This window comes from Adiantum capillus-veneris, chromosome 3 (genome assembly GCF_014529385.1).
Source record: "Adiantum capillus-veneris isolate H3 chromosome 3, ASM1452938v2, whole genome shotgun sequence".
In the NCBI taxonomy this organism is placed as follows: Eukaryota; Viridiplantae; Streptophyta; class Polypodiopsida; order Polypodiales; family Pteridaceae; genus Adiantum; species Adiantum capillus-veneris.
In genome coordinates this window covers 13,031,578-13,050,294 of record NC_140933.1, presented here as the reverse complement: position 1 = coordinate 13,050,294, position 18,717 = coordinate 13,031,578, and the positions used below count along the sequence as shown (strand labels likewise).

General features: G+C 44.6%; 1 protein-coding gene across 1 annotated transcript in view; it reads right to left on the bottom strand.

The window, feature by feature from the left end:
* LOC147460519 (uncharacterized) overlaps positions 1-16,366 on the bottom strand; it is a 55,635-nt gene extending 39,269 nt beyond the window's left edge. The window contains exons 1-2 of the mRNA XM_086507883.1: positions 15,991-16,366; positions 15,671-15,849 (exon numbers count right to left, since the gene is read on the bottom strand). Of these exons, the coding sequence (XP_086364009.1) occupies positions 15,671-15,849; positions 15,991-16,159 (348 nt within the window). The 5' untranslated portion in view covers positions 16,160-16,366. The remainder of the gene's footprint in view (positions 1-15,670; positions 15,850-15,990) is intronic.
* Positions 16,367-18,717: the final 2,351 nt, after the last annotated feature.

The following is an 18,717-nucleotide window of genomic DNA, read 5'->3' as shown; positions in this document are numbered from 1 at the left end:
GTAACCCATGGTATACAGTATTTGCATTTCCTATGCCCAAGGCACACGGTCCTACGCGCAATGGCAGGTCCTACAGTTCCTGAGTGAGAAGTGTCCTAGGGCGAAACGCTACAACACAAACACTCAAGAGAAAAAAAATATATATAAAGGTTAGCAAATTAGTGCAAAATATTCAAAGCTCTGAAACCAATGTCAGGTGCAGCGGATTAGTGCAAAATCACAAAGCTTTGATACCAATGTCAAGTGCAGCGGAATTGATACGGTGAAGATTTAGGTTTTCTTTCTTTCCTTGCGTTAGTAATTTCTTTCAGCTTGAATTATGGTTCCTTTTACTTTTCCCTCAAGAGAGGGAATGAGAGAGAGCGGTAGAGATGTGGAGGGTGAGAAAGAGAGAGAGAAGAGGAGAATGACACCCGATGGGGTCTCAACCAACCCTCTCAAGGGCCCCCCACACCGTTGCCAATGTGGTATTTGTTTTTGATTGCATGAATGGAATGTACACACATGTAATATCTCGGTTGCAAACTCTACTGACTCGAATGGTGAATGTCACCGCGGTAACTCCTCAAGGCGAGGCACCTCCGGGGCTAATTTGATGCATCGTTGGATCCTTCTCGATGTGGGATTGCAGATGGCCGCCAAAGGGGGTGGATCCGGGGCTGAATTGCATTGCGCTCCAGTTGTGAGAGGAATGAAGGTTTGAAAATGCAGATCTTGACGATGCCAATGATGGACAGTAATGGAGCACTGATGTTGGCGGTGGAATGGCCGAGGGGAGGCTCGATGGGCTGCGGAGGTACCCCGACTGCAACGAGGATGGCTAGCGATCGCAATCCGAGCCAATCTAGCGAGGCAAGGGCTGAAGATTGAAAACACTAGCTGATTTGTAGGTTGGAAGGGGAGCACTGGGCTGAAATCTAGAAACGCTAGTAGATCACTACAAAAATGCCACGCTGATCTGGGACCTGTAAAAACGTTGGGGCTGAATTGCAACTCCTAGCGCTTGTTGAACTGATCTCATGGATACTTGAGAGTCAGTTGCTTATGACATCACTTGCATCATCGCGGATGTCATCGATTGCATCGTCACTAGAAGACTCTAGAAGAATCTAGAAGGATCTAGAAGATTCTATAAGGTTCTAAAAGTATCAAGGAGATTCTAAAAGTTTCTAGAAGCTTGGAGAAGATTCTGAAAGAATCTAGAAGTTTCTGGAAAGCAATAGAAAGTTGAAGAAGGATCTAAAAATTTCTAAAAGAACTAGAAGGATCAAGTCTAGAAGATTCTAACCTCCTCAAGAAGAACCTAGAAAGTTCTAACCTTCTCAAGTAACCTCCTCAAGCACTAGTATAAATAGGGGTCTTGGGCCACAAGCCCCTCAATCTTACCAACACCAGTTGTGAGGCTCCTATGAGGAAAGCCCTGTTCTAGTTCAAGTCTTATGTTCAAGTCTTGTCCTTGCAATCAAGCCTTGTCTTGTACTCAAGTCATGTAATCTAAGTCTTGTATCTAGCTCTCTTAATAAAGTATTAAGTCTTGTAATCAAGATTAAGCTTATCATCAAGTCCCAAGTTCTTGTACATTGTGAGCGCATCCTCTTGCTCTCTTCTAGCTCTATACACGCTCATAAAAGTTTGGCAAGACTACCATGTTGTGATCTTTTCAAGCCATCATGGAGCCGACCATGGAAGGTGTCATCCAAGGTCAATTACAAGAACTTCACAAGAACGCTCAACTTCAAGCAGGGCAACCCCTAATCTTGGGACCGGCATTGCAAGATCTTCACATCAAATTCAAGAGCTTCAAGAGACAAGCACACATCAAGCACAAGCTGCAAGATCTAGCGATTCTCAACAACATAAGAAGGAGCCGAGGTCAGCACGCCTGAAAATTTTGATGTGACTAGATCAAAGTTTAAAGGTTTTCTCCAACAAGTGCGTCTCTTCATTCAAATGCAACGAGAGCATTATCCAGATGACACCTTTCAAGTAGGCCTTATTGGGACCCTCATCTTGGGTACGGCTCTCCCTTGGTTTGCTCCCTTATTTGAAAGAGAATCTCCTCTTCTCCATGCCTTTGAAGCTTTTTTGCGGGAGTTCTGTCCAACCTTTGGGGATATTGATAGAGCAAGGGTTGCCGAAACCAAACTTTGAAATCTGAGCCAAGGGTCAAGACCTACATCCGTCTATGCATCCGAATTTCAACAACTCACTTGTGATTTAACTTGCATGAACAATATTTCATTACCCAATTTCGGTGGGGATTACAGGATGATGTAAAAGATCTTTCATTGACTATACCAAACGTTCACACACTAAGCGAATTCATCTCTCAAGCAATAGAATGTGATAACCGACTATTTGAGAGACAATAGGAGAGGCGTCTTGGGGTACCATTGCGGTCTGAAACAAAAGTGACACATGAAAGCTATACACCTAAAAAGGGCCATGAATCAAGCAATGAGCCCATACAAATTGATTCAGTACGGTTTCAACCTCTCTCAATCCGAGAAAAGCAAAGGCGACACATTAATGGCTTATGTATGTGTCACGTGACACATCCAACCCTATGTGTCCGTGGACAAGCTACAGCATAATCAGGGTTCAGTCAGTCTAGATTAAAAGTGATCTGGCACTTTTGTGAGTCTATTCGTAGACCGTGCATGACCAATCACTTAGATTAAATGCATATCCTCTAGTTGCACACAGCATGATCATAAGCATTCCCATCAGAAGCCATTAGAATCCTTCAAGGGAATTTTCCAATGCATTTAGCCTATTTCACCTATTTTTCACTTTTTATTTTTAAGTGACTTTTGTTGGAAAGTAGGTAGGGCAAATTGAGTAAGTTTGTATATAAGCAAACCTAGACTAGCACTAAATGGCAGAAGAGGCAACAAGAGCCAAGCTCAGCAAGCAACTTCTCCAACAAGACCTTGGTGGACTTGCCTTCAAGCAAGACCCAAATCTAGCGTTTTCTTCATCAAGTACCATCGCCACCCACAACATCAGCCTGGCGTTTCTCCATCAGATGATCATCGCCACAAACCCCCATTAGCTAGCGTTTTTGGAAACCCTTGCCCTAGCGTTTTGGAGACCCAACAACCTAGCGTTTTTACAGACACATCAACCTAGCGTTTTTGCAGATTTGCAGCGTTTTCAGCCACAACAATGCAGCGTTTGTAGCAATGAAGTACCTGCAAGTTCAGCCCCTAAAAGAGTAGCAGATTCAACCCGGAAAGACCATCAGTTTTCAGCCTTTAAGAACCTCAGTTTTCAGCCCTAAAACCTGCAGATTTTCAGCGTCAAAGACCCACAGAAACAACCCCCAGAATCAACGTTTTTGGACTAGTCGCAGATTTCAACCCATAGCGTTTTTGGACAACAGATACACGATTGCAGATTTCAGCCCTTAGGTCGGTCTCGTCATCCCCGTCGTCATCGCCGACATAGCCTAGACTTGCATCAGTCACATGCACTCAGTTTGTACCAGTTTGTGCAATCATAAGTAGACCACTCTCGCCGACGAGAGTGGGGCCTTCGGAGGAGGGTTTTACAACGTCTCTGGTGTCGTATCTCTCTTCTCTCTATATGTCTCAATCTCACACACTTGCACGCACAGTGTCCATTCACTTTGTTTGTGATCATAGCACTCTCTCATTAAGAACGGAAGGCTCTACCTTCCATAACAACAAAAGGGACCTTGAGCACAGTTCAGAGCACTCATCTTGAGCAAAGCGCAAACATTCATTCCGCTGCACCTAACATTGGTATTTGAGCTTTGGCAGTGTTCTATATCAAAAAGGAAAGAACCACAAGAATCACAAGAATTTTTTTTTGCTTGTTGAGGTCGCACGAACCCAAGTTCCTTTGGGCGTGTCGATTCCTAATCGTGTTTTTGAAGAGTGACAGGAATCCCAAGAAACAAGGGCTTGTCAAGCCTCCCCTTGTGTCTCTTTTCACTCATTGAGAGCGGACCGTGCACTTAGCGGCCGGCCAATCGACATGAGGTGGGAAAAAGAAACCTTGGTGTGAGCGCAAGGCCGCCTAGGGGTGCGCCCGCGGAAAGGAGTAGAACTCGGGTGAAGAGAAGATCCTTCTCAAACACAGTTTGCAAGCGAAAGAAAACCTCAAGAACCCAATACCCCCAAGAACCCAAGTTTCTCGTGAACTTAAAAACCCAAGACCACAAGAATCCACAAGAACCAAAGGCTTCAGTGGATGGTCATCACTCGAAGCGGAATGGATACTTCGCTTGGAGGTGATGAGCATGAGAGAGGCGAAGAAAAATTTTCCCCACCAGGAGGTTTTTCCGACCCTCCCCCTTCCCCATCTACATCAAGGATTGCGCTAACTCCTATGGAGGAGTTGGACTAAGAAACAGAAGCAGACAGAAAGGCCTACGAAGAAGAAATGGCAGCCATAGATCGTGACTACGAAGAAGAAATGGCAGCCATAGAGCGTGAGTACGACTTGGAAGAAAAAGAAAGACTAGCAAGATTTGATCGTGAGAACAAAGCAAGAATGCAAGAGATGTTGCGACTCTTTTCTCAACTTCAGGCACAGATGCAAGAGATTCGAGAAAAGGAGACTCTCTCAGTCTCTTCTTCTCCAAAGCATGACACACAGGATTTGCATGATGATTTGATTGACAATGATAAGCATGATGATTTGGATGACAATGACAAGCATGATGATTTGCATGATCAAGATGTGATTGCCCACAAGCATGATGATTTGCATAATCAAGATGTGATTTCTCACAAGCATGATGAGTTGCATGAAGATGATGTGATTGTTCACAAGGATGATGTGTTAGTGGATACTTTTTCTAGTGAAGCTAACCTCATTGCAGATTCGATCAATCACGAAGGATCGATCTTGGCTCTCGAGCCTAGGTCAAAAGAACCCCCTCAGAAAGAACCCACTCAAGAAGAACCCCTTCAGGAAGCACCGATCTTGGCTCTCAAGCCTAGGTCCAAAGCACCCTCACAGGAAGTATTATGTGTTCGCATGATTGATACGCACGCATTGTTCGAGTGTTTCATTCGTGATCGTTTCCTGTATTTTAGTCAGCGTCTTTATGTAATCCCTTTTCCTAGTATTGTACGTTGAGCACGTTTCACTCATGGATGAGCACAAATGTATGCGGATTTTTCATGAAAAGCTGAAAAGTATGCATTCAAGGAAGTCACATTTCATGTCTCTTCCTTGGCATGACACTGTAGAAAGAGCACATGAAAGTATGAGCACCAAGTATGGGCATTTCCGTTGTGAATTGCCAGACTTGATTGATTTAGATCAGCACAACAAGATTCGATCTCATTGTTTGTGTGTGTGTGTGTGGTGAACGGTTTAGCACTCCGTCTCTTTGTTCATCTACATTGCATGCACAGTCTTTGAGGAAGACAAGATTGTTTCCACTCACTTTACATGGAATAGGTATGTTCATGGTTTTGTGTTGGAAATGGTTTCAAGAATTTTCAGCCATGGAGATTCTTGAAGAAGAAAGAAGCATGACTCTCGACAAAGTTGAAGCATTGAAGAAGCCACAAAAGACTGTCGCTTTCGGCGTGGCCAAAAGAAGCAAGCTTTGCAAACCTTTATGAAGTTCAAGTACCGCACGACCCACACATCAGGGTGGGCTGGCGAAGAGTCCCTTCCAAGATTCCGGATGCTATTGGCGATCTCCCTCGACGCCATACAGTTCGGTACTACTACCTCACTTTGAAAAGGAGGGGATGTCACGTGACACATCCAACTCTATGTGTCCGTGGACAAGCTACAACATGATCAGGGTTCAGTCAGTCCAATCAGTCTAGATTAAAAGTGATCTGGCACTTTTGTGAGTCTATTCGTAGATCGTGCATGACCAGTCACTTAGATTAAATGCATATCCTCTAGTTGCACACAGCATGATCATAAGCATTCCCATCAAAAGCCATTAGAATCCTTCAGGGGAATTTTCTAGTGCATTTAGCCTATTTTACCTATTTTTGACATTTTTCACTTATTATTTTTAAGTGACTTATGTTGAAAAGTAGGTAGGGCAAATTGAGTAAGTTTGTATATAAGCAAACCTAGAGTAGCACCAAATGGCAGAAGAGGCAACAGGAGCCAAGCTCAGCAAGTAACTTCTCCAACAAGACCTTGGTAGACTTCCCTCCAAGCAAGACCCAAATCTAGCGTTTTCTTCATCAAGCACCATCACCACCCACAGCATCAGCCTGACGTTTCTTCATCAGAAGATCATCGCCACAGACCCCCATTAGCAAGCGTTTTTGGAAACCCTTGCCCTAGCGTTTTGGAGACCCAGCAACCTAGTGTTTTTGACAGACACATCAACCTAGCGTTTTTGTAGATTTGCAGCGTTTTCAGCCACAGCAATGCAACGTTTGTAGCAATGAAGTACCTGCAAGTTCAGCCCCTAAAAGAGTAGCAAATTCAGCCCGGAAAGAACATCAATTTTCAGCCTTTAAGAACCTCGGTTTTCAGCTCTAAAACCTGTAGATTTTCAGCGTCAAAGACCCACAGAAACAACCCCCAGAATTGGCGTTTTTGGACTAGTCGCAGATTTCAACCCGTTTTTGCAAATTTGCAACATTTTCAGCCACAACAATGCAGCGTTTGTAGCAATGAAGTACCTGCAAGTTCAGCCCCTAAAAGAGTAGCAAATTCAGCCCGGAAAGACCATCAATTTTCAGCCTTTAAGAACCTCGGTTTTCAGCTCTAAAACCTGCAGATTTTCAACGTCAAAGACCCACAAAAACAACCCCTAGAATCGGCATTTTTGGACTAGTCGCAGATTTCAACCCATAGCGTTTTTGGACAGCAGATACAAGATTGCAGATTTCAGCCCTTAGGCCGGTCTCGTCATCCCCGTCGTCATCGCCAACATAGCCTAGACTTGCATCAGTCACATGCACTCAGTTTGTGCAATCATAAGTAGACCACTCTCGCCGACGAGAGTGGGGCCTTCGGAGGAGGGTTTTACGTCTCCGGTGTCGTATCTCTCTTCTCTCTCTATCTCTCAGTCTCATACACTTGCACGCACAGTGTTCATTCGCTTTGTTTGTGATCATAGCACTCTCTCATTAAGAACGGAAGGCTCTACCTACCATAAGAACAAAAGGAACCTTGAGCACAGTTCGGAGCACTCATCTTGAGCAAAGCGCAAACATTCATTCTGTTGCACCTAACAGTATGTATTGCGGGGAGCAAGGGCACATTGCTCAACGGTGTCAAAGGAAGAGAAGGATGAAGGTTCATGGTGCAACAGCCTCAACGTGTTTGGAAAACATGGACGTCCAACCTTAATAGAGACCACACAAGTGGGCAAAAGACAGGCAAAAGAAGGTTGTTTCTTCCTGTTGATTTCACTTCAACTTTTATGCTACCAGTCAAGATCCATATGCCGAGTAGGCACATGGATTGTGAAGCATTACTGTCACAAACTATTGACGTGGTGGGCCCCTAATGTACGGGAGTCTAGGTTGACACGTATGGTCACGTACGACGGGTACACGTACGAAGACTTGCGGTACTAAAGGAACTAAGAAAAATTAGACGTACGGTTGACGTAACGTACGATGCAAAAAAAAAAAATTCATGCGTCTTACACACTACAAGAGAGACTAAACCAAGAAGTTTTCAAACTCAGAAGTTAGAACATGATAGATCATATGAGTCATGACATAGACCTTAGTACTTAGTACTAAATACTTGTAACTTAAGTCTTACAAGTTAGAACATGAAAGATCTGTCCATGGACATTGGAAACGGCAATGTCCGAAGAAAGAAGAATCATGATCGCCAAAGTGGTGGCGGCCATAGTAGATCCGCTACCCGAGCCTCGTCGCACATAGGTCATGGTTGTTTGAGCCAATGCAACCATTGGGCTCTTGGTCAAATGTAGTCAATGCAAAACAATCCCACACCACAAATCACCCCCGCAAAAAAAACCACCAAAAAAAAAAAACGAGTCATGTACGGGTTGTACGAGTCGTACGGTTCCGTTCCGAAACGTCCCGTACGTCGAACGAGGACAACCCTGACGGGGGTGAGATGCGTCGACATGTTGACGTGACAACCAGCCGCAATTCGAGCTGACATGCTGACGTGGCAAGCCCTATGGACAATTGTACAGACATTCCACTTTCATGCTAACAGCCATACGGATTTTCGAAAATTGCACTGAGATGCTTTTTGGGCCCTATGCTTTAATTTGTGAGAAACTTCTAAAGTTTCTAAAGCTTTTGATTTTGAGATTTTTGGGGCTGTGCTTTTGGGCATCTCTTGTACCAATAAATAAGTTGGTTGGGCCTCATTACTCAGAGCATCTGGACGTAGAGTCTGAGTGTGGAGACATGAAAGTCTTTCTTTAAGAAAAAGATTGTCGCTCGCTACTGCTGCCCCCCCCCCCCCTTGCTGCGCCATCGCGAGCCTCCCTCCCCCCCCCGCTGCCACTGCGTTGTCCCCCGCCAGCCCTTGCACGCTGCCCCACAGCCCGCGCACCCTCTCCCCCCCCCCCCCCCCCTTCCTTTTTCGTGCTGTCGTTGCCTTCCTACACGTTGCCATCCTCCCCCCCACCCCACTTGCGCACCCACACATCACCCGACTGCTCCGCACCCCCCCCCCCCCCCCCCTTCCTGCATATTGGCTCGTGTAGCACTGTCTCTTTGGGCAAGTGCTCGACACTCGTCTGCAGTTTCTCTCCACCGCCCGTTCATTTCGCCACAGCAATAGACAGAGATGGAGGCTCCAGCACCGCCACAGAGGGACTCGTCCAAAGCCCCCTCGCCCGACCCCGCTGAGCCCACCATTCGACTTGCTCTTTCGTCGACAGAGCAAGCGAGCCTTGCCGTAGAGGTAGAGCGATTGCAGGCGATTTCTATCATCTGCAAGATTCTCGACACCCGACCTAGCAGAGGAGAGCTACGTGACCTTCTCCAGGCTCGCCTTCTCGTAGAGGTGGGCAAGATCTTGGACGTGCAGATACTCGGACGAGGTTACTACCAGATCGAGTTTGAGACCTCCGAGATGGCATCCAAGGTCTCGCCATGAGTCCACTGACCATCCGAGCAACACGTGCCCACTTTTGACAGTGGAGACATGGTTTTGACCCTGCTTCGGATGTTCTAGTAGAGGAGGCAAACATCCCCATCTCTGTTTGCTTTCCGGGTTTGCGGAGGGAGTACTTACTACTTTTGTTCAGGATCGGCTCAACCATTGGGCCTGTCCTGGAGACACCTCGCACTGCATCCTCAGTAGCTGCCAAGGCGGTTGGCATTCCCTCAGTTCGCGTTTTGGCCAAAGACACTCACACACTCCCGAAGGTTATTCTTCTGCCTCGGGTGAGTGGGGGTTGGTTTAGACAAAGTGTGGAGTATTCGGGCCTCCTGAACCAGTGCTTCATTTGTCGACAGATGGGCCATCTAGCGAAGGCCTATCCACGGAGGAGGCCTCGACCTACACCACAACCTCAGCCCCAGCCTGCAAGGGCTGGCCAGCAGACACAGACAGAGACACAACGCACACATGCAGAGCCACCCTCTGAGCCTGGGGCTCCAGCAGAGGAGGGATGGCAGGCAGGCCCGTGGTAGACGACGACAGGGGCCACAGGGTTATTTGGGTCGTCAGTCGACATTTGAATCGGCAAGAAAGCAGAAGAAGCGTGTTCGGTTTGAAGGAGTACCCAATTCTTCTTCTTCTTCTTCTGACAGTTCTTCTAGCTCTTCTGACTCGAGCGAAGAAGACCGAAAAGGCAAAAAGCGAAGCAAAAAGCAAAGCTTCGAAAAGACCAAGAAAAAGGCAAAGAAGCCTAAATCTCGCCCCGTGGTTGACAGTTCTACAAAGGAATCGTCTTCAGATAATTCGGACTCTGACGACATCAGCTTTTACGCAAAGAAGAAGAATTTTATAAAGCCAACCGGTATGACTTTTTGGAAGACAAAAGCAAGAAAGTCCGAGAATTTAAGGAAGGTGGACAGTCAATTAAATTTGACACATTTTCTGGTTATAGAGATGCTTCGAAGGCTTTGTCTTATGTACAGCAGTTTGACATAGCCTTCTCTGGAGGGCGTTACTCAGAGCACTCTAAGATTCGGAGAGTTGCCTCTTACTTTAAGGGGAATGCTCGAACTTGGTGGTCCACGCTTCTATTAAACAAGACAATGCCAGTTAAATGGCTGAAATTCAAGCTTTTTATTTCTTCATGGCTGACTCGAGAGTATGAACGCGACATAAGGACTACTTGGAACCATCTTTGGATGACCAAGAAGGATACAGTGAACGCATATTGCGAGAGATTTTGGAGCTCTTTTCTACCCACCTCTTCATTTAAGAAGATCTCGTTCAAAGAACAGATTGAGCGGTTTACATTGGATCTTCCTACAGAGATCCGAGATCACTGCTTAGAACAAAAGTCAGCTTCCATTCAAGAGCAGATGAGTCATGCGAAACGGGGTTTTGCCATTCACTCAAGAAGTTTGACCTACCCCACGGATGAGATCATGACACAAAGAACTAAACAGACCTCGGGAAATGAGAGTAGCAAGAAGAAGAGCACCCCAGAAATGAAAGGAAAGGATGCACGACCCCAGCTCACTCGTCGAGAGAGGATCGGCTATATCAAAGAGGGGAAGTGTTTTGAATGCAGGGAAAGTACAAACTTTGCCGCTTTTAGGGCAAAGGGAAAGATAAGGAAGCTCTTTTGAAGGAGCCAAGGCCAACTTCTTTTCACTTGAATTGGCAGCTCTATTTGGAATTACGCTCGACAGACTAAGGGCACAGGCGGAGGTAGTTCTAGCGGCACCCGAAAGGGATGTTGCCATTACACTGATCATTGGCAAACTTCGTTTGCAATGTCAGGGGTGTTTAGGGCACAAGGACTTCTACGTAATTCCCTTGGGAGGTTGAGATGTCCTTCTCGAAATCCCTTGGTACCACGAACTACACCGTGGTTGACTACGGGGCCGAGAAAGCGACATTGACAAATGAAGGGCTCAGAGATTGTACTTGATGAACTTCAATTTCTTTACTAACTTTTCTGGAAAGAATTGACTTATGATTGAAGGTCGAATATGTTTTGACCTGAATGAAAAACGCCACGATTTTTCTCCACTCATGCCGATTGCTTTTCAGAGGGCCTGTCAGGCGAGTTGTCACCAGCTCATCCTGAGGATCATACCATTGATTTGTTACCTGGAACCACACCACCGAACCGGCCACCTTACCGTGTGAGTCGAGCCCAGAGACACTTGTTTGGGACACTGTCTCAACAGTAGGAGTGCAGATGCACCCGGCCAAGATAGAGACTATCCGTGATTGGCCCGATTTGAAGAATGTCCATCGAGTTGAAAGCTTCTTGGGCTTATGTTCTTACTACAGGCGGTTCATCAAAAAGTTTGCAAAGGTTGCTTACCCCTTTGCATTTGTCGATATAGAAAGGAGTCCTTTTCTCGTGGGGATCCACAGAAGTGACTATCCTTCAGGAATTGAAACAGAACTAGACTACAGAACCAGTTGTTGACTTTGCCGGATTCGCAGAAGTCGTTTGCAGTATATTGTGATACTCGTGGTCATAGTCTGGATACGGTCTTAGTGCAAGAAGACCAATGTCATTGCTTACAAAAGCCGATTGTTTTCAAGGCCGGAATTGACAATACAGTTATGTGAGAAAGAGCTTTTGGCGGTTATCCACGCTCTTCCTCAGTGGCGACATTACCTACTCGGAGCCGATTTTACGGTTTTTCACAGATGGCTGGAGTTTACGCTACTTCTTGTCACAGAAGCAGCTATCGGAAAAAGCAAATTCGGTGGGCAAACATCTTGTCACAGTTTTTACTTCCGGATAGTCCATGTGCAGGGACAGAAGTAATTGGTAGCAGATACTTTACCCCGAAAGCCATTGGTTCTGGTTATTTCCGCAATACATCCTCGAAGCTTCGAGGATATGGTCGGTCAGTACGCCACAGATACAGATTTTGCAAACGTATTCAATTGAATACAAAATGGGGAAGTAGTAGCGGACTATTCCATTCCGGATGGCTACTTGGTGAAGAAAAGCATGTTGTGCGTTACACAGCCGTTGGGGGAAAAGGTTCTAACTATCCACTTTTTACGGGTCACCGCGGCATTGTTACCACCTTGAGAGGTGTGGAGAGATACTTCTTTTGGCCGAGACTCAAGAAGGATGTGGGCGAGTTTGTGCGCAGTTGCTTGGTATGCCTAAATCAAGTTATGACAGGCATAAAGCACAAGGATTGTTACAACCTTTACCCATACCCACCCGTCCCTGAAAAAGTATTACAATGGATTTCATTTTTTATCTCCCAAGAACACAAAGCGGTCACGATGGTATCTGAACTGTTATTGACAGATTTAGCAAGCAGGCTCATTTCATTCTACTGAAGAAAACGGTCAAGCCCGATCACTTAGCGAGACTGTTTGTGGCCCACATTTTCAAATTACATGGCATGCCCGATACAATTGTCTCCGACAGGGACCCCAGATTTACGAGTTTGTTTTGAAAGGCAATTTGGGAGAACATTGGCACGCCGTTGCAATTCTCGTCATCTTTCCACGCGCAGACTGACGGGCAATCTGAGATTGCCAATTCAGTGGTTTTAGATTTATTGAAGTCTTATATCTCGGATCAGAAGACTTAATGAGAAAAGTATCTACCTTTGGTGGAATTTGCCTACAACAACACGATACACTCTTTGACGAGGAAGGCACCATTTGAGATTGTTGAAGGTGTTGCAAAGATTCCACCCTTTCTAAGCATGAAAGATAAGATTTTTGAAGCCGATGAGTATACGCGCGAGTTAGACACGGCTTTTGCCAAGGTCCGAAAGGCTTTGCAGAAATCTCAAGAAAGACAAAAAAAGGCAGCCAATCGCTATCGTCGCGATTTGAAATTGAAGGAGGATGATTGGGTGCTCTTACGTTTTGAGAAGGCACGCCTGAGAAAGAAAAAGGGAAAGGAGAGGCTTTTTCCAAAGCTTAGTATACGATACTACAGACCTTTCCAGATCTCTGAAAATATAAATGATGTCTCTTTCCGACTAAAACTGTCTGACACTTGGAGGATTCACAATGCATTCCATGTGAGTCTCTTGAAACCTTTCAAAGGTGGTGTGTCTGAAGATGGGGAGCCAGATGTGCAACCCGAATTGGACAAAAACGAGCAGATACTCATTCCAGAACAAAAATTGACACAGAAAGAAAGAAAGAGGGTAAAGCAAAATGACGGTTCTTGGTTAAATTCAAGACCTACTTCGCATTGGATACGAAGCGAATGGAGGAGGAAGACCTAGCAGTTATTACTCAGATTGTAAAACTTTACCTTGAAGCTTTTGGTTTAGCATAGTCTACTCCAAATGGAACCCTGAATTCAGCTTGGCCGGAGATCTAGTACAGTGGGTTTGCACAAGAGGGGAGTTACTCCGCTCCTTTGTCAACAGATGCCTCGATTTTGATACTAGAGTCACTGATGTCTCTTTGAGCTTGAGGGATACTGAGAGCTGACAAGGCTGCAGTGTGCGGAAAGCTGACAAGGCAGCAACGTTCAAAAAAGGGGCTGTTTTTTTTTTGGCTACGCAATTTCCAGCTTTTGGCTTACGTAAAACTCTACACAAGGAGAGAGTTTTTATTAGTTGCTTTATTTTCACTTAGCCTATGAGAAAGAAACCTCTTCTGCTTTATTTTCCAGAAGAGCTTTTGATTTTCAGCTTTCGGGCTCTGCTTTTAGCATCTCTTGTAAATTCTTTAAATTAGTCTTTGGGCCCTCACTTTGCAGAGCATCTGGACGCACAGTCTGAGAGTGGGTCTTGAAGACTCGCTTGTATTTTGAGTTGCAGATTAATACAAAAAGAAATATCGAAAGGGGCGCCAGTCTTTGGGGCCAATACCTCTAGGCACGGAACTCGGCCGGGCCAATGTCGAATCAATTGTGAACTGTGAACTATTTTGAAGTGATTATTTATGGTGTCGTGGTAGATTCTAGACTTGGAGTCTCTAAGTCTGTTACAACTAGTTTTGGTGATATGGAGCAATACATTGACTTTGGAAGTTGACCGCCACCAAAAAGTGAGGAAGTTTGGATATACTTATAAGAAGTGATATTTCAGCTTCGAGCTCAAGCAAGGATTTCCAAAAATAACAAGTCTCGTAGAAGTATCAGATTTTTTTCAAAACCTTTCAAAAACACTTTCCTGTCATTTTAAGTTACCAATCTACTGTTAAGAAAATACATCTCCTCTGTTGAAATTTACATAAAGAACAACTTTATGAATCTAATCTTCCAAGAGTTGGACATAGTGCCAAAAGCCTAAAGATGTTAACAAAGGGTTGTAAGTGGTTGCTTTGAAGCATCGTCATATTGAGAGGAGCAATACACAACGAAGTCCATCCAATCATAGGCTTTTGTTTTTGAGCAAGTGATGCTAGACAGTCTCAACCTCATGCTCAATAATGTCAACCTCAAGTGATGCAAAGTTTCATTAGTGGCATCAACAATAAGCGTGGCACGAGTAGCACCTACCAAGGCCTTCAATAGCATCAATTGTTCACGGCACACATGCATTATGAACACCATATGGCATGCCATCCTCTACACATAAGTGCAAAAAATATTCTAGGTCTTACGGCCAAGATAGGGCAATATGACAATAAAATTATTGATGATTTGAGAAATATGGGCTTGAATATGGAGTGCTTTTAAAAGGAGTTATTGAGCTTCAAAGGAGCCTTTCCCAACAAAGTTTCAAATACATCCATAAGTTGTTGCAACATTTGAAATACCACCGGAAAGTGGTTTGAGAGAACATGTTGGCGTTTCACAATCATAATCAAAACCTCAAGTACGGAACAATCATCATGCATAACATACATCTTGTCCAATCTGCAGGGGGATACTGGGTCGATTGGAATGTGTACCAAAGTCATCATATTGTAACCAAGACCATTTAGGTCTTGCTTAAGCTCAAAGAACTGGAAGGTTGACCATGCCCTACACTCATGTCTGTCCGTCAAAGCAGGTGGGAAAGAAGATTGCAAACTTCAAAGACTAAGAACATGTACAATTCCAAAGCCAATGCATCAACAAGAGGAGCTTATAAAAAACGATCTCTCATAGACAACACCAGGTGCATGCAGCCCTACAAGCCAGAGAAGCTCCTCTCAACACTATTTTCAAGAAAATGTAGCACCCATGTGGATTGCAATTGGACGTTAACCATCAACCTTCTTCGTTCTAGCTTACCCTGATAGGAACCTCTCTCATTCTATTGAAAGTTTCCCTTCATGTATGTCTTAACAAAAGAATCACAGCAAATCTCTGCGCATGGCACTTCAAAAGATTAATTTAAGGAGTATTAAATTTTCTGTTGAATTTTTTAAATGTTTTTATGCAAGCACGTTCTTCAATGGAAGTAGCTCAATGTTTTTGTTTGATCCCATTTTGAGTAGAAAAATGTTTGTTATAGAATTTTCCATATCATTGATATTTAATTTTGATATTTAAAAAACGTCAGACATAAACATATAACTCTTCAATAAATATTTATTTATTTATTTATTTATTTATATAATGGTCAAAAGGAGAAACTGGTGATGTATGAATGGCATCCAAGAACCAATCTTTTGAAAACAGTGCAACCTCATAGCCAACCTGAGCAGGATACTGTGTCCTCGAAGAATTGGATGTCCAAGCATGTGGATTTATATCCAGCTCACCACAGCTTGCAGCCTCAAACACACCATGGAGCTTGCGGTCGTTGTAGTTAAACAGAAACAGTGGCATCCCTGGCTTTACATTGCGTACATATGCAAAATGGCGATATGGAAGACCTGGAAAGTTACAAACACAAGGAGAGGATTAGCAGGTGAAAGGGAAAGAAAAACAAAGCAATCGTGATTTACGAAGGCAAGAAAGCTGCTGTAGGCATGCAAATGGCGGAAAAAAGCAACGTTGTGGCTAAAATGGCTTACCAAATAAGAGCGTCTGTAGACATTCGTCGATGGTTGCATGGGTGCAACCAAAGATGACACCACCAAGGTTGGCAGGAGACAGATAAAGAAACCTTGCTTCCAAGTCGGGACAAAGAGCTGTAGGAGGATGCGTTCCCGTATATGATTCTGTGCGTCTGCCTGCTCCCATGAGTGCGGGGTGAGTGAGCGCGCACAAGCCTGCGCGTGTGTGAGAGCGCGCGCGCGTGCTTGCGTTGTTGTTGTGTGTGTGTGTGAGAGAGAGAGAGAGAGAGAGAGAGAGAGAGAGAGCTTCCTCAGCTTCGCCTTTCACTAGAGTTGAGCTCTGCGTTACTGGGGCTGCCTGCCCGGCCACCTCGTACTCTATTTTCCCTCCAGTTCTGATTAATAAGTACAAGTTACCATTTTAAATTCCTATGTACGGTTTGAAATTTCTCTTTCATTCTTAAGGATCCACCACCCGTGAAACGCCCCCCCGCCCCCGCCCCCCCCCCCCCCCCCCCCCCCCCCCCCCAATCAACACTACTTAGGACATGGTCACGCGAAGCTTAGTTTTCAGTAACTCGCGACAGAATCTGACCACAGCAGATACGGCAGATCAGAGGGTGACGGGGAGCAGCCAGTAGTGAGAGGGAGTGTGAGGCGCAGATAGGAGAGAGAAAAGGAGAAGTCACCGGCAGGCAACGGGCTTAGTTTGAAAACTAAACCAAAAAAGGCATAGTTACAAAATTTCACACCACTATGCCGGTGGAAAGCTGCACGCTGTCAAGCTTGGTCGAATGTTGTCTGTGGAAACTAAGCCTCGCGTGACCATAGCCTTACAGGGCACACCCTCTTAGCTGAAACCAAGGAGGGTGATCACTTCATACAACTAAAGCATGACATTATAGCATACGAGAAGCCTAGCTGGATCCCCCCCACATGGGGTGCTGTATTTTAATTTATCGGAGTTGCTTACACTGTATGCTCACAAAAGTACACGAGAGCACGATGATAGTACAGTAACTCTAAGGTTGGTTTTTTATTGCATCCTTGCCCTTCAAATTTCATAGATTTTACAAAATTTGGGCTAATTTGGTGTATTTATACCCAAAAACAGGGGAAATGGCCATCAAAAATCAATAGTACTCCCAAGTACGACTTGAGTACACGGTATCCACGCAAGCTTGCCGCTTTTCTAGCCCTAAAATAGCCTTGAGATTTGCAAGACATCTTCATGGTTATCGATCGCACCACTTATCTTTCATGTAATAACCACTAAGCTATAGTGTTGTGCCCCCTCCCTCCCCCCCCCCCCCCCCCCCCCCCCCCCCCCCCCCCAAAAAAAAAAATAAAAAATCACACACACTTTCTCACCTTGTTTTTTAATGCCAACTTGCCATCATTGCTCCAACTATTTGGCATGATTTAAGATGATGTGCACAAGAAATGTGTGGAAGAAGTTCTCACAAGGGACTTTCGTGTGTGTGTGTGTGTGTAGCTGTTTAAATCTTAACTAATAAGACATAATTGAATTTTTACATTCAAAAGACAGCTGGGCACTTTTTCATATTCCTTTTTAAATTATGGTGGAGTCCATCAAGGGTAAAACTAAGAGCCGCCGCTTAGTGACTATGTATAAAGAAGCAACTATATACTTACCTTTTAGTAGAACCCATGGTATCAAAGGTAAAAGAATGCGAGATCCGATATTTTTTGTTTAACCAAAGGTTATAGATGCCTCATTTTTTTACACCAACTAATAAGAAAAGATGAGAGTAGTAAAGAACTTTATCATTTTCTTGCCAGACAGCTCGGAGGCTCTACCCAAGCCAAAAAATATCCACTTACCTTCTTTACCCAAAGAGTCACCATCGATTATCTCGACCAATAGTGTCTGGTCATGCCAACCATGGCTTATTTCAAAAGTTTAGAAGAATGTGCTGCTATATACTTACCTTCGAAAAAGGATGTCAGGTTATTCCCATATGCAATGTCCGGCATATGAGTTCCAAAATATACTAAGCAACTAGTTAATCATGGAAGACAGGAAGAGAGAGCCCACTGATTTTGAGAACTATCAGATGGAAAAAACCAGTAATCACAGTGACAACAACCTGCTGCTTGTTTTCACCAAGTGGCCCATTGGCCATAATTCCTTGCAACAACCATTTACACAGTCGGTATACAGTAACAACCCGCCTTTTGCTTCTTACCCAAGCCTGAACGGCCATCAATCCAACCTTCACGCTTCATCACCACATACTCACCAACATCTACTGTCATTTATGCACACGCAGAAGTATTACGCCGCGAGGCCACCCCATAATGCAGACCATGATTATTTTTTATGCACAAGAGGCCCACAGCCCCTCATAGTGCCTAGGCTTTTAGCAAACAAAAAAACCAATCAAGTTTTGAAAGTTTTGAAAGTATATGCACCTGCAATAATTGACATAGCCTACAGTAAGCCAAAAAAGTCAGCCCAACAAGTTCTAGGTTAGGAGCCATTTCTTATGCATATGGCAAGGATGCTCCAATACTTTTTTCCTATATCTAGCCTTTTAAGACTATCAGTTGTTGGGGTATAGGCGCTTGTGCCTTGCCCGGCCGCCCAGAGTCTGGGCGCCCACTGACTTGTATACCTTATACATAGCATAAGTGTATAGGGGGCTGCTCACTCTTTAGAGTCTCCCCACCCACATCGTGTGTGTCTCCTTCTCTCTCTCTCACTCTCCGTCTGTGGTGCTC